The sequence below is a fragment of the Pteropus alecto genome, unplaced genomic scaffold (genome assembly GCF_000325575.1).
Source record: "Pteropus alecto unplaced genomic scaffold, ASM32557v1 scaffold313, whole genome shotgun sequence".
NCBI lineage: Eukaryota > Metazoa > Chordata > Mammalia > Chiroptera > Pteropodidae > Pteropus > Pteropus alecto.
The window spans coordinates 1045608-1064138 of NW_006434832.1; the positions used below are offsets into that span (position 1 = coordinate 1045608).

At 48.3% G+C, this 18531-nt stretch overlaps 2 protein-coding genes across 2 annotated transcripts in view; both read right to left on the reverse strand.

Moving 5' to 3' along the window:
* KIF18B (kinesin family member 18B) overlaps nucleotides 1–4423 on the reverse strand; it is a 19214-nt gene extending 14791 nt beyond the window's left edge. Inside the window, exon 1 of the mRNA XM_025045610.1 lies at nucleotides 4270–4423. The gene's annotated coding sequence lies outside the window, so the exon portion shown is untranslated. The remainder of the gene's footprint in view (nucleotides 1–4269) is intronic.
* Nucleotides 4424–12652: 8229 nt separating this feature from the next.
* C1QL1 (complement C1q like 1) overlaps nucleotides 12653–18531 on the reverse strand; it is a 23866-nt gene continuing 17987 nt past the window's right edge. Inside the window, exon 4 of the mRNA XM_025045611.1 lies at nucleotides 12653–13736. Within this exon, the coding sequence (XP_024901379.1) occupies nucleotides 13557–13736 (180 nt within the window). The 3' untranslated portion in view covers nucleotides 12653–13556. The remainder of the gene's footprint in view (nucleotides 13737–18531) is intronic.

Sequence of the window (18531 nt, forward strand, 5' to 3'; positions counted from 1 at the left end):
AACAAGATATACCAATAATAATCTTTTTACTTGTGTATAATATTTTTCCGGTCCCAGCAATCAGACTGCCATAATAATAAACATAATAGTTAACTGCTTACCCACTATGCCAGGGAGTATTTTCAACACCTTACCAGTGCCACCTCCCTTTGTCTCCATCACGATTCCACAAGACAGAGACTATTATACTCAGCGAGAAAATTGAGACAGAGAGGGTTAAGCAACTTGCCCAAGATCCTAATGCTAGTAAGTAATAGAGCCTGGTTCCGACACAGGCAGTCTGACTGCAGAGCCTAGATACTGCCTTATAATATTATGTATTATGCTCTCATGATCACATTGTTGTAATAGTGCCTTATATTTGTATAATTATAATCCCTTTTATGTAACTAACATAATATATTCTGCAAACACTTTCAGATATATGGACTGTACCTAATTTTGAAAACTCAGAGAGAGTTCCTGTCTCCTATCCTCGCTTTCCCACCCCCCAGGGACTCCCACTCTTGTACAAGGGGAGGTGAAGGTAGAGAGTGTCTGGCCCCACCGTCTGCGTCTATGTTGGCAGTCTGAATGGCAGTCCCGGCTCCCGCACAGGGAGGGTTTCAGAGGAGGAGGAGCCACAGAGCACCCTAACATTCTAAGCAGGAAATTAAAAAGGGCACTGGCAGCGGAGTGCGCATAACCTTTACGGTTCTCTCCTCTCCGCTTCCTGAGGGCCAGTGAGGCAGACTGTTTGCCTAATGAGATGTTTTCCTTCTTCCCGAGACAGCGCTGAGGGCATGGGGGTGGGGACGGGGGTGACATTTGGCAACGGCCACAGCTAGGACGCCTGGGTGCTGGTCTTCGCTCTGCATCTGACTGGTGGGGAGGTCTTTGCACCAGCCACACCGCAGCTTCCTTGAGAGCCAGAGAGAACAGTTACCGATCTGCTCCCACCCCAGAGGAATGCGGAGATTAATGAGAGAACGTTTGTCAAGTTTGCTTTGATCCTCGGCTGGAAAGAGCATTTCAGCCCAAAGTACCAGGGAGATGATTCTTTAATAAGATCTTCAGGGTTCTGAGCCAGCCACAGTCATGTCCTGTTTCTAACACAGGGCAGCTCATTAAAACCCAGAGGCTAGTTCACTCTCAAGCTGGGGCGGGGAAGCCAAGATTCAGTTGTTTTCAGGACAGCTTCCTCTGCCCATCCTCAGAGGGACAGGCAGAACAAGCCCAAGCTCCTCAGAAGCCCGGGAGAAGAATTTCTGAGGATGTTCCGCCTACAGACATTGGGAGCTGGGAAGGCGCAGCAAGTGCCTAGCCCTTGGAAGTTCTATTTTTATAAGGGTTGCTGTAGTCCCCCTCACTGCTCCTTCACAATTCGCACATACTTGTGTTTCTTGTCCTTAAGTGCCAAGAGAGCAGGACCCTCTTCTGATATAGTCTGTGTACCCCAGATGCCTAGGCACCAGATCCAGCATGCAGTAAAAGCTGTATAATATTTTTCCTATGAATGAGTAAAAGCCAGAGAAAAGCAGAGTCTGAATCCAAATGTCTAAAAGTAATTATTATTACAGCTAACATTTATTGAGTGCTTACTATGCATCAGGCACTATGCTAAGTGCCTTACGAATGGTGTCATTTAACTTTCACATCAATCTCATTCTGTAGTTAACATCCCAACTCTACAGAGGAAACTGAGACTCAGGAAGGAACTTATCACTTGGATGGTAAATAGCAAGGCCAGAACTTGACCTTGTTCAGACTGTCATCAGAGGGATTACTTTTCATCCTAGGCCATTCTGCCCTGTAGCTGGGCTTTTGTGGCTCCTATCCCTTCACCCTAGTGCCCACGGGGCAAGGGCCAAAGACGACTGGTTCTTTCCACAGTCCAGTCGGTCATTCAGACAAAAAGGCTGTGTTCTTTTGTTTTTTAGATAGGCATTCATAACGCTATAACTGAAAACACTTTTGTTTATTCCTAATTTGATTTTTATTTTTCTCTTGTCTTATAGTTATGGCTAGGACCTCCAGTACAATATTGAATAGAGGCAGCAACAGTGAGGAATCTTGTCTCTGATTTTATAGAGAATGCTCCTATTATTTCACTTTTTGTTGGTTTAAGAACATTTACCTCTATTTCTAGTTTATCGAATTAAAAAAATAATCATCAATAGGTACTGAATTCTATTGAATTGTATTTCTCTGCCTACTGGGATGTTTTCTCCTTTAATCTGTAATTATATTATATTAGATTTTCTAATGTTAAACCATTCTCATATTCTTGGGATAAACCCAATTTGGTTATAACATATTTTTTATACATTGCTGGCTTCTGATTGCTAATATTTAAGGTTTTTACAACTATTGTTATTGGCTTGTAATTTTCTTTATCTCATTTTTAGTATCACAAAATAGATTAGAAATGTTTTTTCTCTCTTTTTAGGGAGTTTGTATAAGATTAGAATAATTTCTTCCAGATGCTTATAAATTTTTGGTGGTTTAGTGGGTTTTTTTTTTTGATGGATGTGTTGGTAGATTTTAAACTAATTCAACTTCCTCAATGGTCCTAGGTCTGTTCAAAATTTCCAGACCTTCTGAACCAGTTTTGGTAAGTTGTTTTTTCCTAGAAAATTATCTAAAAGCATTGTTAAAAAAGGTGTTCCACCAGTCTCTCTTAATCTCTCAGTAACTGGTGTTATGTCCCTATTTTCATTCTCAAGAGCATTTTTCTAAGTTTTTTTTTCTGTTTTCTTTATTTCTTAATCAAATATTGCTAGAGGTTTGGCTTTTTTATTAGTCTTTTTAAAGATACAGCTTTTGACTAAGTTAATCCTCTCTATTATGTAGTAAAATTCTATTTCATTAATTTCTGCTCTTAACTCCTTTTTATTTCCTATACATTCATTCTGTTGTTCTGTTCTATCTTAATTAAGTTGAGTATTTGCCTCATTTTCAGCTTTTTAGAAAAAATGTTCAGATGTAAGCACTTAAGACTATAAATCACTCTCTAAATATTGCTTTAACTGCATCCCACAAGTTTTACAAATATTATCACTGTTCCATGTTAATTATCTTTTAATTACAATTATAATATCCTATTTAACTGAGTTAAGTGGTTTTTAAAAAATATGCAAACATGAGTTTTTCTTTTTCTTTTATATTTTTAATTTAATTGCTTGTGGAAAGAAAATATGGCTTGCACACTAGTAATTTAGATTTGCTTTGTGTCCAGATAGAGACAATTTTTATAAATACCTCTAAAAATATGCTACTTGTTTACTTTTTTAAAAAAAAGGTATAAATGAAGCTGGGTTAGTTGAGACACCTTAAAAATATCTGAGGATGTGGTAATTCAATAATTAAACAGGCAGAGAAGGACCAGATAAGTTGGCAGTTGAAGCATGGGATGTGGTGAGGGAAAGGAAAAATAGAATAGGGACAAGATTGGAGAAAGCAATGTAATGCCGAAGAGCAGCTCATTTAGAAAAATTTTGTAGATGATCTCCTCTGAGCCAGGCTTAACTTCTTTGCCTTCCCCAACCTGTAAAATGTAAATATTAGTATCTATCCCATAGCATTGTTTTGAGGGTTAAATGATTTCATTCAAACCGAGTAAGTGCTCGTTCAATGTTAGCCATTATTATTAGGAGTAATATGACAGACAACATTTTTCCATGATGCCAGAACTAAGGTCTTCAGTAAAATCGCCCCGTTTCCTGTGACACAGACCAGGCTTTATCTTTTCCAAGTCACTTTACTACCTTAATGGATCAAAGCTAAGAGGAATCATCCTAGGAGCAGTCGCAAAAGGCATGGTTTCTATCAAATATTTTCTGAATGCCCAGTAACTAAGCTACGGCCGCTCGCACAGCTCTGCAATCAGTTCTTCCATATGGATGTGTAGAGAGGGTCTTAGCTACTCCACACAGATGCGCAGAGGGTCCCAGGTCTCCAGATCTGGTGTACAGGAAGACCCAGTTCTACCTTACACACGAGCTGGAGGACCTTTCACAGAGCGGATGTACAGAGGACGGGGCCGGGTGCAGAGGTGCGGACCCAGTCTAGGTCCTGTATAAATGAGCAGAGGGGTCTTGATCTCCCGCTCATATGTGTTAGGAAGTGCCCAGCTCCCCGCACCGCCCCTCAACCACGTTCGGAGAGGACAACGCAGAACCTGCTCGGTCTCCACGTTGCACCTTCCTGTCTCGCACAAGAGATCGCCCTGAGCGGCTGGGTCTGCGCGTCCCAAGCCGGAGCGCAGGAGCCTGCGGGGCCAGCACTTACCCTTTGTCGGTTCCCCGCCGCTGGTGTCGCCGCTTGCTGCAGGGTCCCTCCGCCGCAGACAGGAGCCCCGGGCTACAGGAGAGTGCACCCCACACCCCCACCTCACTAGCTCCAACCTCCGCCCGCGCCAAGCTTTCAAACTAGCCAGGTTGGCTCATCCGCGCTTCCTATTGGTCACCTTCCGGATCTCTGATTGGCTGTTTCCTAAGTAACAAAGTACCCCTGAGGTGGCGGGCGCTGTCAACAGTGCGCTTGCGCACTTCCCCTTCCTGCTGGTCGTAAGAGATTTTGAGGCTGTTTCCCAGGCTGGACCCATCAGACTGACCCGCAGAAACCAGTGCGGAGTAGGGGCCCGGGCCCTAGGACTGGGTTCATCACCAATTGCAGCAACTAGACATCAAAAACGTTTTCAAACCTGCTTCTTTTGTGGCTAAGTCGGCATCTGCTTATCCTAGAAGGGATTTTTAGCTGCTGTTCAGAGTCTCTTGTCTCTCTGCGACCGTCTCAGGAATGAACTTCGAGAGCAGCCGTGATGTGGAAGCGCCGGGGAAGGCAGAGAGGGGCGATTCCACCCGCTTGGCTTTGACAGTGTAAGGAGTCTCATGGACTGATTGTCGACTATGACGATCGGCTCCTTAGGGCACCGCTGGGCAGCAGTGCTCCATCCTCCACTGGATTTCAGTGGGCCAACCTCACGCCGATCACTAAAACTCGCGGTTGTGGGGGTCGAAGAGTCTTGCACTGGAATCAGGAGGCCTGATTCTGATCACTAGTGGCTGAATCACTAATTAGTGCTGAGACTGTGGAAGTCACTTCTCTCTGAGCGTCAGTTTTCTCATCTATAAAATGGGGCAAATATCCTACCCTTCCTACTCACCTAGAAGAGAATGGATGAGAAAGTCCCCCAAATCTCCTGCATGTGTAAGGGGATAGCTTTCTATGAATCTGATTAGGATGAAATAGGTGATGGTTGCCAGGAGCCAGATGCTCACCATGTGCCATTAAACTGATCTGTTCCCACATTGGGACCATGAGCAGTTCTGAAGCATGCAAGAAAGCAGTTGGCAAAATTCCCTTAGTGGACCTGACATCGGGATAGTAGAGTCACCATTTAATACCTGGTTGATTTGGCCCAAACTCTTCATTCACCTACCTGGACCTCAATTACCCTCTCTGTACAATGGGATAACACTGCTGGTTTGGTGAACATAAAATGAGAAAACTATTTAAAGGTGCTGTTATTGTAAAGCTATAAGAAAACCAAGGTATTCTACCCAAGAGAAATAAAACTGTTAAAGTATCACTTCCAGATGGGTGTCCCCTCCCTTTCCCTCTCACAGAGATGTGCATTTCAACAGAGGTTTGGGTGTGCAGTGGAGGGATCGGGGTCCCCAGGAGCCTCCAGGCAGGTTTCTCTTGTGTCCTATAAGCCAGGTCTTGCCTTGGTCCGGTTCTGGTTTGGACAATTAGCCGGAGAAAATGAGTTGAGTCAGGGTGAGGCAAGGAGCAGAGGCTGACTCCGCAGTTAAAGAAGCGGCATGCAAGATGAGGTCTGAAGGAGGAGTGTAGCTAGTTTGTCAAAGAGAGCTGTTCCTTGGATCTCAGAAGCCAAGGGAAAGGACTTTTGCAGATGAGTCAATTGAGCCCATGATGCTGAGGGCCTGGCTTGGCTGACTTTAGTGGATACAAATGGAAAACCACTCATTTTTACACCACAGATGCTGGTAAGGGGAGAGTGACTTGGTACTGGCCCAACAAGAATTTCAAGGCCTAGAACCCAGACGTAAGGGCTAGGTGCAGAATTTTTGCCTTGTGTGATGGCAGAAGATGTTTCTGGGCTAATATGACTAGGAGTATGAAAGGCAACAGATTCTGTGCTCTTGAGAGGTATGTGGATATCTCACTATTTGTAAATGGGAAGACCACCAACCCTAGGTACTAAAAGCAGGCAGAGGAGAGGCACATCCTTTCACCTGCATCCTTATCACTGCACACCTTTTGCACCTAGGTGTGAAATTAGCTGTTTCAGATATAGACTAATTTTAAAAGGTTCTTAAGCCAAGCCCAAGACATCATTCTTGCCATCCTTAAACGTGGGACAGACTTTAACCCTAGCACAGAAGCCAAGCATGATGAGGACTAAAAAATGTCCACTCAGTTTACCAACAAGGAAGTCATAGGTGGCCTTGGCGGGAGTAGTTTTTCATAGGAGCGGCAGCAGCCAGATCAGAGTAGGTGAGAAAAAGGTTACGACTCTTTTTAACAGGTAGATGCTTAACAGCATGTGCCATTAACAGCATCTACCTGTTAAAAAGAGCAGAGACAGGAGGTAGTAGCTAGAGGGAATATGGGGTCAGGGAGAATTTTTAAAGATAGGAGAGATTTAAATGATGGGAAGGGGCTGATACAGAGTGAGAAGTTGAAGATTAATAGAGGGGTATGATTGATTATCAATTAAGTAAATTCCCAAGAAGGTGAGAGGTAGAGTGGTCAACCATCTTACTTTGCCCAGCTGGGACTGAAGGGTTTGACAGAATGTGAGACTTTCATTTTTAAAACTGAGACAGTCCTGGGTAAACAAGAATAGATTGGTCACACTGGTAGGAGGGCGTGGATGTAGAGCACAGTGGCAGGCTGGGCCCTGGAAGCGGGGACAGCTCTTCCATGGAGGCAAAAAGAAGAGGGAGAAGGGGGCACAGATGCAGGGAAGTTTGTGGATTTTATGGTGGAAATTGATGGAGTCTTCTTGGGGCTTCTGACTTCTCTGGAAAGTAGGAGATGTGATCATCCATTGGACTGTTATCTTCACACTCCATCTACTATCTTTGTTGCTGGGCTTGAAACATAATAGGTACTCAATAAAATTGGCTGAAGGAATCAATTAATGAATGAGACTAGGAGTAGGTGTCACGGGTGGGTACTCCTAGGAGCAGACTCTGAGATGCAGATCACTGTGCAGGAAGTTTATCAGGGAATGCTCTGGGAATTCATACCTGTAGAAAAGAAGGAAAGGAAGCAGGATTGGGCAGAGGGAGAAATTGAGCCGGGAGCTCTGAAGCTGGGAAGATTCTTCAGAGTCATCCTGAGTTTAAACCCCCATGTTGATCAGTCATTGAAAGCAGGCTGTCCTGAGAAAGGGGCAGGTCTTTGGTCAGGGCAGGTCTCTTAGGCACAGGCAATCCCTGGAAGTGGCCAGTAGCTGAGAGCCATCTGCTGACAGCACTCCCAGCAGCTGGGAGCATAGATACTCAGTACTGAAGGAAACCTAGGCAGTGCATCACAGCATCCATCACAGGAGATGAAAGTTTACAGAGAGTGAGATGGTTGAAACAGCTGTTTTATGTTAGCAGAATGATTATTACGTGGCAGACACAATGTTATATCCTGAGTAAGGCATTGTCCTACTTGGAGAATGCTCTCAGTATGGCCTTGGAGACAGGCAGATAACTGCTGGGGAAGTCCAGTAGGGCTTCATGGAAGAGCCGGCAATGAACCTGGGCTTTGAATAATGAGCATGTGTTCTGCAGGCAGCTGAAGTAGATGTTAGTAGAATGATTATTACGCGGCAGACACAATGTTATGTCCTGAGTAAGGCATTGTCCTACTTGGAGAATGCTCTCAGTATGGCCTTGGAGACTGGCAGATAACTGCTGGGGAAGTCCAGTAGGGCTTCATGGAAGAGCCGGCAATGAACCTGGGCTTTGAATAATGAGCATGTGTTCTGCAGGCAGCTGAAGTAGCCTAGAGCCTAGTAGACCCATCCCTAGCTCTGGGCAGTTGGGGAAAGGTCTGTAACTCTCCTGGCCTGGGCTGTCGTCCTAGTCCAGGCTGGGGCTCCTCACTAAGGGAGCAAAGGAGTCTGTGCCCTGGGGGCCTGGGGAGGAACCCTCGAATTTGCCCTTCACCATCTTGGAAAAGGTAGGAGCCCCACCTCTGCGCAAGCTGCCCAGGCACAAGCATTGTAGGAAGGAGTGTGTCTAATGACAGGGGTGGAGCTGAGAGAGAGTGAGTTTCAACCCTTCCTTTACTCCAGGGAATGAGCAGTCAAGAGGGCTGTTCCCAGAAAGAGTAAGCCATGCGATCTTGGGCAAGTTAATTCACTATTCTGTGCCTCAGTTTCCTCATCCAAAAAATGGGTGTAACAATAGTAACTACCCTGTGGGATCATTGTGAGGTTTAAATAAACGAATACATGCAAAATTCTTAGAACAGTTTATGGTACATAAGCTACTGTTATAACTTAGCTGTTAATAGAGAGATGAGTCTATGTTGTGCCTCCAGCTCCAGGATTCCTCAAGCCCGTAGACGAGCAAAGAGGAGATCTTCAGCTGCCTGGGTTTTACTCCCCTCTTCATCACCAAAGGATGACTTCAGCAACAACACGGAGGTAGTGGGGAAAGGCTCAGATTTTAGAGAGACATATATTTGTTGTAAAACCTTTCCAAACATTATATAAATAAAAAATGTAAGTCTCCACTTAGTCCAGCTCCCTCAGAGGTAACCTCTGTTAACAGTTTGGGAAGCCCTCCCCACCCCTCTGATAGCACCATGTCCTGGATGTATCTGCACGACCTGTGTGGGTGTCTTGAAGCTCCAGGTGGTTTCTTTTCCATCTCTGGATCCTCCACACCGAGCTAGGGCCTGGCCTTTTGGAGGTGTTCAGTAATGTTGAAGCAAGCAGAGCAAGTAGAGACCAGAACAGATGGGTGGGTCAGGGCCTCGAGGGTATCCCTGTGCTCTCACTCCACACTGGAAGCCACAGAACAAAAGGGTGGGAGAATCCACATTGAAGACTGGAGGACTTGGTGCACTCCAGTCCCAATACTTAGCTCCACATCCTGCGTACCCCAAATCGACCCCTTTCCCAGTGCCCCACATTCACTTTGGGGTTACCAGGGTGGGAGAACAACCCAGGTGTCTTCATCTTCTTTTACGATCATTATCATCGTCCCAGGCATTGAAGTGCAGCCAGAAGAACTTTAAATCATGAGTCTCAGGAGACTTTGGTTATAAGAAAAAAAATGCATTTGCATTTTGCTTCCTAACTTACGAACAGATTCTCACCCACTGCCTCACGACAGTCCTTCAAGTAACTATTTTTTTATCTAGCCCCATTTTATAGATGGAGAAACTGAGGTTGAGAGAAGTGAAGCATCTTTTCCTGAAACACCAAGCATGGCCAGGACTTGAGTCCAGTGCTTCCGGTTCCACTTGCTGTGTGTCTAGTGGGTCCTGTTGTCTCTGGTTCTAGCTCTACCCTGAACCAGCCTGAACAAATCTGGGCTCCTCTGTGGGTCTCAGCTTTTCCAGCTGTGTAATTGGAGTCACCCATTCCGTGGTTTTCACTTTTGGTAGATGGAGCAAATGGGTAGCATGTGGAAAGCATGAGGGGCGGGTAGCCTTCTGGTCTCTCTTTCTTCCAGCCCTCAGCTGCCACCTGTCTGTAATCCTTCTACCCCCTCCCAGTTCCAAACGTGTAAACTTTTCACTTCCACTTTATTATCACCTCATTTATAGGATTTTAAGGTTTGTTACCTGGAAGGGAGTGAGGAACTCACACCTCCAGTTCCGCTTTTCAAATATACCTTCATTGCTTGTGAAAATAACCTTATTAACAGCACTTAACCTGCTACAGCTTATGGGGGCAGAAGGAACCAGGGCAAGGGAAACAGCACAGCTATCTGAGGTAGTATGGCCTCCGGACCCCTGCGATTTTCTCCTAACCCTCGGCAATACTGGGGCCGTTTTCAGGGTCAGGAGAACATGGTGAGGCCCAGAGTAGCCTTGAGCAATTGGCCACCTTCTCTAGGTCCTCACCTCCTGCCTCCTCCTCTGTTGCTCAAAGATCCTCCTCGAAACAGCTCCCCTATCTCCTGGACACTTGTCCGGGATTGATTCTCCGGGCAGCACCCCCTCCGAGTAGAAAATGAAATATCAGTTACCAGGAGTGAGGCGGGAGGCAATTAACCCCTAGACCTCACCATGGCAGATGTGTTTGTAGCGAGCTGAAGCAGAGAGCCAGGCGCACCTGCCTGGACTTCCTGCGAAGTCATCCAATTAGGGCAGCCCCCAATGGTGGGCTCCCACTGCCCCCTCTGGTCCCCATGACCCCAGAAACCAGGGCAGCACCAGCCCCTAGATCTGGCAACTGCCTGGACACAGGATGGCCTGCTATTCCTTGTGTAGGTGAGCTCCAGGGCCACCTCCATCTTCACAGACCTCTGGCAGGAACATTATTCATTAATTAATCACACATCTTCCTAAAAGGGAGGCAGCCTGGGAAGGCTTATTACTTCCTCCCTCCAGAGTGGGACCACCATTCTGCCTGTTCAACCTCCTTTCTACCACTTTGCCAGCCCTGCGCTCTGGAATGTTCTTGTGCTGGAAAAGCCCCTGACTGAGGAGGAGGGGAGACACTTGCCCTGCTTTCAGGGAGCTCCCAGTTGGATGAGGAGACAGGATTTGTCCTTTGGGGAAACCCTAGTCCCAGAGTCTGGTTTCAGAAAGCCTTAGTTTAATGGAAAAATTACAATGTCTACTGTCAGATCCACTGAGAAGAGAGCCACAGTCTGCATCTAGGAAACTCTCCAAGCCCCAGTCTCAGTAGAGATACTCGCTTTGCCCTCAATTCACTCAAAACAATGTGTTTGAGGACTCCCAGTCTGATGGAGGAGACACAGATCTTGCTTTCAGGAAGCTTCCCATTCTGGTGGAAAAGAATAAAAATAAAATAACAAGACTTTGCCCTTGGGGAGCCCCTGTCTGATGGGGAAGACATTTCCCCAACAGGTTCCTCTGCAGCTGGGATGCTGCCCGAGTGACAAGCAGCTGACAACTGCCACTGCCAGACACGCCTGGTGCCCTGCAAAGGAAGTAACACTCCTTGGCTTCAGTCCAGTCACAGTCGTGCCACAAACTTGCTGCATGACCATGGGCAAGTCATGATTTTCCTTTAGACTATTATTTCCTCATCTGCAAAATGGAGATTTTTTAAGTCCATTTCTCAAAATGACATCAGGATCACCTGGTCACCAGAAAAAAAAAAAAAAAGAAAGCCAGCGGGTGAGCCAGGCACTCCCTACAGAAATAATTAACATGCTTTTTGTTGTAGCAGAGGTCTTAGACCAGTCCCTATGGTGTCTGGGGAAAAGTGGGGATCCCCCCAGGTATGTGGCTGGGTAATTCCGGGCCAATGTGGCCATTAAAGAATCACAGGGGCTGTGGGCAGCACTGGGGAGCAGGGGGTAGTGCTGTCTAATCTAATCGCTCTCCCCAAGGAAACTCTCATTCCAGCGAGACCTGCCAGGGGTTTTATTGGGTTTGTGGGGACCTGCAGATTTCAATCTCCAGACCCCACAGGGAAGGAACAAGTATTAAGCTAATTTTATTAAATGGCCACAGCTGGCAGTAGGGGGAAGTAGGGGAGAGAAGGGAGGATAAAGAAAGTCATTCAAGTCTGCCAGCCATGACAAGGGTCCATACATGGGGCCTGACTGGAAGGGAGGCCACCCCTTCTTCCTGTCTCTCCAGCTGAGCAGCAGGATGGAGGGTGGGGGCAGGTTGGGGAGGCCAGATGGGATCTTTCCCTCGCGGAGAATCCCGAGGCTCACCCCATGGCTGCTGCCCAGGGCAGATGCTTGTAAATACACCATGCCTCTGCAGGGCAGGAGTGGGAGTGGAAGGGCTGAGTGTGATGGGGAGGGAGGCCGAGCTGCCTCGATGCCATCCTTCCTCAGTTTTGCTTTGGAGGTCCCAAATCTCTGAAATACGGTGTACCAGGAAAGAGCATGGCATTTGCCTCCGTGACCTTGGCAAATTATTTAACCTAACTCTGGGCCTTAGTTCCCTCATTATTTCAGATGTAATAACAGTATCCACGTTAAAGGGCACGAGAGCATTTCCTGCCAAGCCACCCCCCACACATACATATCCATGAGATCGTATTTATACAATTCCTATATGGTGTCTGACATATAGGGTGAGTGCTCTCTAAATATTAACTATTGCTATTTAGGGATGCCCTCACTGTGCAGCTGCATGGCCTCTGTGAGGAAGTGAGGGAGGCAGTTGTAGGGCGCCGAGACTTAGTGTGCAGGGCTTCTTGGATTCAAGTGCAATCACAGAACTTAGCAGCTGTGTCACAATAAACAAGCTATTTAATCTCTGTGGAACAAGAGTTAAATCTGCTCATCCAACCTCCCAAAGCTCTTGAGAGCCTTGAGATGACATACCTGAAAGCGTTTTGCAAACTTTAAAGTGATGTATAAATAATAAAACTATGTTTATTGGGCACATACATTATATCTCTTTAATCCTCAGTCAAGTGAGGTAGGTCACCTACATTTTATAGATGAGAAAACAGGCCCAGAGGCGAAGTGCTTGGGCCAAGGTCAATCAGCTCTTAGTGCAAAGCTTGTTCCTTTCATGGCCGTCAGTAACCTAGAAGTGAGTCAGAGACGAGTGACTTGCCCAGGATCACATTCGTGGCACTGGATGAGAACCTGGGTGTCTCAGTTTAAACCTTGCTGTGTCCTTTGGAATGCTGGTGCCACTTTCAAGGGTGAAAAAAATCGAATTTATCCACCTTGGAAGATGATGATGTAACTGGGCTGCTTCCCATTCCAGCTACCCAGGCCCACTTGGGTTGTGGTGGGCACCAGCCCCTTAGCCCCCACCTCCTCCTGGAAGCAGCTCTGACTCTGGCACCTGGTTTCCCCCCAGACCCATGGGCAGCTTCCAGCAGACCCCTTCCCGGTTTGGAGGAAGGCAGAGTCATGGTCCCCTCCTGCAACTCCTCCTCAGGGCACAGAATGAAACCCAGCGGGTGGAAGTGTTTTTATTATAGCTTTGGTCATACGGGGCGTGGCCTGCCGGGCTTTAGGGAGTGCTGGGAGACTATCCAGCCCCATCCCACCCCTCCCCCAGGCGAAGCCGCCCCAGAGCAGAAGGGCAGCGCAACCGAGCTCGGAAGCGACCTGGCCGGCACCTGTCCCCAGCCTGGGGCAGTAAACAGTCCTATTGTACAAATATACAGGGCGGGACAGTCAACACTGCCTGCCTCCCGGGGCCCAGGACAGGGAGCGATGGGTCCGGCTCTGCGGCGAGCAGGCAGGAGGGTCAAGCTGCGTCCGGAGCGGTGTTGAAGGCGGACCAGGGCGTCTTAGCCGCGAAGGGATGGCAGCCAGACCCGGCAGCGAAGAAGTGGAGCGGGGACGGGTCACCCTCTGCCCGCCAGACAGGGAGCCCCTGGGGTGGGGAGATAGGGGATGCAGTGGGACGCCGTAAGCTCAATCAGAGTAAATAATGAAGCCGGAGAACGTGCTGTATTTGTTGCTGTTGCCGCCATGCGCTTTGCCTCCGTCGAGCTTGATGAAGACCTCGTCGCCCGCGTCCAGGTGCAGGATCACGCTGTTGCTTGCGTAGTCGTAGTTCTGGTCTGCGTCCTGGGCAATGGCGCTGGCCCGCACCTGAGGGAGGTGGGGTGGGGGAGGAGGGGTGTGTGCAAGAAAGTAGGGGTGAGGAGGGCGAGCCGTGGGGTCTCGAAGGGAGGGGAACTGTCAGAGGTAAGGAGGATCTGCTGGCCCTAAAAGCCCCACCTTCAGCCCCATTGGGGCTCTCAGCCTGCTCTCTCCCATCATTTCCTCCCTTTTCCAGTCATAATGTGTGTTTTGGGGTCTTACATAGGAGCCCTGGATTTTTAGGGCTGGTGTAATCTGGGTCTGAATTGGGGGTCAAGGTGGAATCAGTCTCCTTACCTTCTCTAGGTCTTACCATCTGGCCTACTGAAGACCTCAACAATGCCTCTAGGATAGCCCAGCCTGGAACCCCCTCCTTGCTGAGAGGAATTCTCTGGACCCCCAACGATGTAGGGCCATCCCTTTCTCATCATTTATTTCTCTCTGCTTTAATTGTAATAATGATACCTTACATTTCAGCCACATCCACCTGTTCTCATGCCAGTAGACGGACACAGGGTGCACCTTGGCCCCATAGGTTAGGGGACTGCGCCTGCCAGGCTGCTGGTTAGCAACCACCCTAGTACAAGGACCCGATCTTTAGACTCCTTATCTGAAGTTCATTCTGGAGTCTGCCACGCAGGAGCAGTGAGGTGGAAGGCCCGGTAATTATTTCCCCTCCCAAGGCTCAGATTGGGCCTGTACAACCACCTCCGAGGAGCTGTAGCTATACCTGTGACTACTGCCCCACTCGAAGAGTGTTTCTGACTCCTCCTGTCTCACCCCACGGTGGAAGAAAGAGAGTGGGTGGGAGACAGACTCCTCATAACTTTCTGTGATCCTTAGTCTGACCTGATATCCGTGCTGGTCCTCGTTTTGATGGAAGAGGGGAGGGATAGGTAGGACAGTGGGGCAAGGGAGCACCAGGGTTGAAGCCTGCCACCATGGCTTTTGCAGGCTCTGACTATAATCATAAGATAGCGAGGATGTGTGGTGGTGGACACATTCCCACCGAGGAACGCAGTCCTGAACCATAGGACCTGGAGCCTCTCCAGGACATCCTGGGTGGAGAACGGGGAGAGAGAAGCCAGCTCCAAGGTTCTGGCTTGTGTTGGGGGAAGCTGCATTGAGTGGGCTTCACTCAGCCAGGCTCCTCAACAGCCCCACTCATTCTGGCCCCTTCCCTAAAAGCAGTCTGGGCTGGACCAAACCAAATTGGGGAGGGGGGGCATCCTCTCTCCTGGGTAGAAGGCAGAACTGAGGGTCAGCTGTGCCAAAGCTGCTGAGTCAGCAGCAGCGCTGCTACGGGAGGACCCAATACATTTGCATGTAGACTGCCATTTAAAGGCCAGATCCTTCCAGCCATCTTTTCTCCCCTCAACTGCTTCTTCCCTAACCTGGGAAGGAACTGTTTGGGGCACTTAGCTGGAAAAACTCATGGTCCAGTTAAAGGTAGGTGGAAATCCAACGAGGGGGAGACCTTACTTGTCAAGAAGCTCAGTTTCTCTGTTTAGAAAATGGATGAGAAAATCCTGCCTCACCACTGCCACCTTTGTGAAAGCCTTTTTTGATGGTGAAGGAAAAAATTTTTAATCTCGTTGGGTCTTTGAGCTACTAGGAAAGAGCTCAGAGTAAGCAGCTAAATTCCGTATTGTTCCCTGGGCCCTAATCCTGGTAGTATTTATTATTACGCATGCATTTCATTATCTTTGCTAATAAATTACTACTAATAACAATTATTTTTATTACCCAGATTAATTTAGCCTTAAGTCATTAAAACAGTGTGCTTGTTAATAACCAAATCAGTTAGAATACAGTCATATATCATCAGGAATCTCCTGGTGATGTGACAGGCATCAGAACTGTTATGCTTATGTTTATTATTTATTCATCACCATGATTGTTGCTGTGATTATCCTAATTACCCATGGAGGCAGGGAGAATTTATGCCCTTTTGTGCTTAGATGGTGAGAGATCCAGGAACGAAACCCAGGGGTTCTGATTCTCTGCCCAAGACTGGAAAGAACTGAGGCACCCAGCTCCTCCTGGGGGCCAAGGAGAAATTTGAGGAATTGAGGTTGCCATGGAAGTAGCAAAGCAAGCCTGGGACCTGTCACGATGTGGTGCTGTAGAATCATCTCTTCAAGGGCTGCCAGAAGGGAAACTGAGGCAGTGGTCTGACCAGGGGCCTGAGAGGGGTAAGGAGAGACCTCAGGAAACATGCCCCTTCCCTCATATCAGTGCTGGGGGTCTTCGATGTGCAGGTGTGCCTCCTATATGCAGTCAACTTGGCCCACAGGGGACACTTGTGCTTTCACGTTTATTGGGTCCCTACTGTGCTAGGCACTGTGCTCTGTGCTGTCTGAAAGGCATTAGAGGCCAGGGGGGATAGCTGGGGGCCTCTCTCCCACCATTAGATGAGAGGCTGATCTCCAGATAGGTGTCTTTATACCACAGTCCTCAGTTTATATACCCCACCATTTCTCACCTCACTCAGACTCTGGTGTCCAAGCCCCTGCCCATTTATAATACTCACTTTCCCATAGGACCCCACTTGTCCCCACGCAGCCTCCCCTCCCCCAGCTCAGTTTATCAATTTCATGTCCTCCTTGACCCAGCTGAACTATGGATCTTAGAGGCAGCTGCAGGGAGCTCACCTTACCCATGGTACCAGCTCCCACCTAGAGCCCTTTCCTTAGGCTCCTCAAGTCCTCCATGTCCTAATGACCAGGGCTTGGTGTCATCAGGCTGTGCAGTGGTGACCCAAAGCTACCGCCAGGGAGAGGGGTCAGTGGGGCTCAGATAAGGACAGAGAGGGGGCCTCAGCACCAGGCAGGACGGTGGTGACTTCGCCCCTCCCCATCTTTTTTTTCCCTCTCTCCATCTTGCCCAAGGAAGGGCCAGGTCCCAGATGCAGCTCTGCCTTCCTGAAGAAATTCTGGAAGACTTTCTACAGACAGGAACCCAGGAAGGAAAGGCACAGAGCGCAGGGGTGCCCCTGGTCTTGAAGGCATGAGAGGTGCAAGCTCCCCTCTTCTGTTCCCATCCATTGCTCAGCCCTGTTATTTTTTTTTTTTCTCTGCTCATTTGAATGTTCTCTTCTACCTCTGAGTCTTTCTCTACACTTGACCATTTTATTTTCTCCCTAGCTATGCTTCTTCATCCTGAGGACCCAGGTTCACCATCCTCTCCCCCGGCCAGATTGGTCTGAGCCAGGTCAGGTTCCACGGAATTACTCCCTCCAGCCAACACATTTGGGGATAGGAGTTGCCAGTTTGGCTCCCAGTCCCCCTCTAACATGGTAATCATGGGGTGTGTTATTGTGCAGTTATTCCTATCTCCCCTACACAGACCATGAGGTCCTGGAGGGCAAGCAGATTGAACCCCTGGAATCGAGCCCACACTTGGCTTCTAATAGGGGCTCAAAACTAATATGTGAAATGACTAGTGAGATTAAATGAGTCTCTTAGACAATCTGAAAGGAGAGGTCACCAAGCATGTGGGGGAGAGGGCATAGGCCCTGCTATTTGTCTTGTGCTTTTTGTTTTTTGGGTTTTTTTTTTGGATGTGTAGGAAATGGTCTGAGTAACTGTTAAAATGCTGGGTCTTGAAACCCCTGGTTAAAGCGACCTCCTGTCTTCTCCTGTGGTCCTATCTCCTTGTCAGGCTCTGCCAGTGCCCTGACTCTGCTGGAGGGAAAAGAAGAGGCTTTTCAGTTGGTTTTACTTCCCAGTGACTGAAGCAAGTGCCCCTGCCCAAAGCACATGCCATCGTTGGGCCTTTCTTTGCCTCATCTCAGGGTCCCTCCTGCAACTCCCTGAGGTGGTACAGGGTCTAGGGCCCACTGGTGGCCTGGCAACCACTTCCCTCTCCAGGCAAGCTGGGCTCCCAGCCCCGTGAAACCTCAGCTTGGTGCCAGCCCAAACTTTCTTTGGGAAAAGAAGAAATTCCATTGATGAAGGTGACATTGCTGCATCCCTTATTGGTGATTAATAAGGGGAATTGTGGAGCTGTCTGCAGAATGAGCCCTCACAGGATACTGGGGCCTTCTTTTGGTCAGGAACCAAGGGCAAAGAGGAGAGGCACTGGAAGCCTGACAGGCACAAGTGGGAGAGAGACACGCAAAGAATGGGGGTGGAGGGGAGTGGCTAAACCCAGAAGGGAGAGGCCAGAAACCAAGGAAGAGACAAATAGGGCTGGTAGACACAAAAGAGAAACAGGCACAAGAAACAGAGAGAAAGAGACAGGAGAGAGGCAGAAAACGGAGAGAAGTAGGCAGTGGGAGACTGGAGGAGGCCGACTTACTAGCACTTGGTAGGCTTTTTGCTGATTCCCACCCCAAAGCAAGGGTCTACCTCAGGGCAGTACTGTAGTGGGAAGGGTTCCAACAGGGTCTTGAGTCTCAGTCACAGGTGAGTCTTTCCCAACTCTCCCCAGCCTAGCTTTAGTTCTGACCTGTGCAAGGTCCCCTTCTTTCACAGAAATGCTCAGCCTGACCACTCCCAGGGGCCTCAGACAAACGTGGTCCGGAAGCAGTGGGAAAGAAAAGGGTATCAAAAGAGAAGGGAGCTGGGCAAAACTGTCACCCTGGGACAGGGTTAGGTCAAGGTTGGTCCTGGGGCAGCAGTTCCAAGGAGAACACCATACACTGCGGGTCCCTGTACCAGAGACCCCAGTGGGCTTGGCTCCTGCCAGCTCTGATCTCTAGGATGGGGACAGGAAACAAAGAGGATCCCATGACCCTTCAGGAGTCAGGAGTTACAGCTCGGAGACAGAGAGGATTGGGAATTCCACCTCTTTGCCCCGC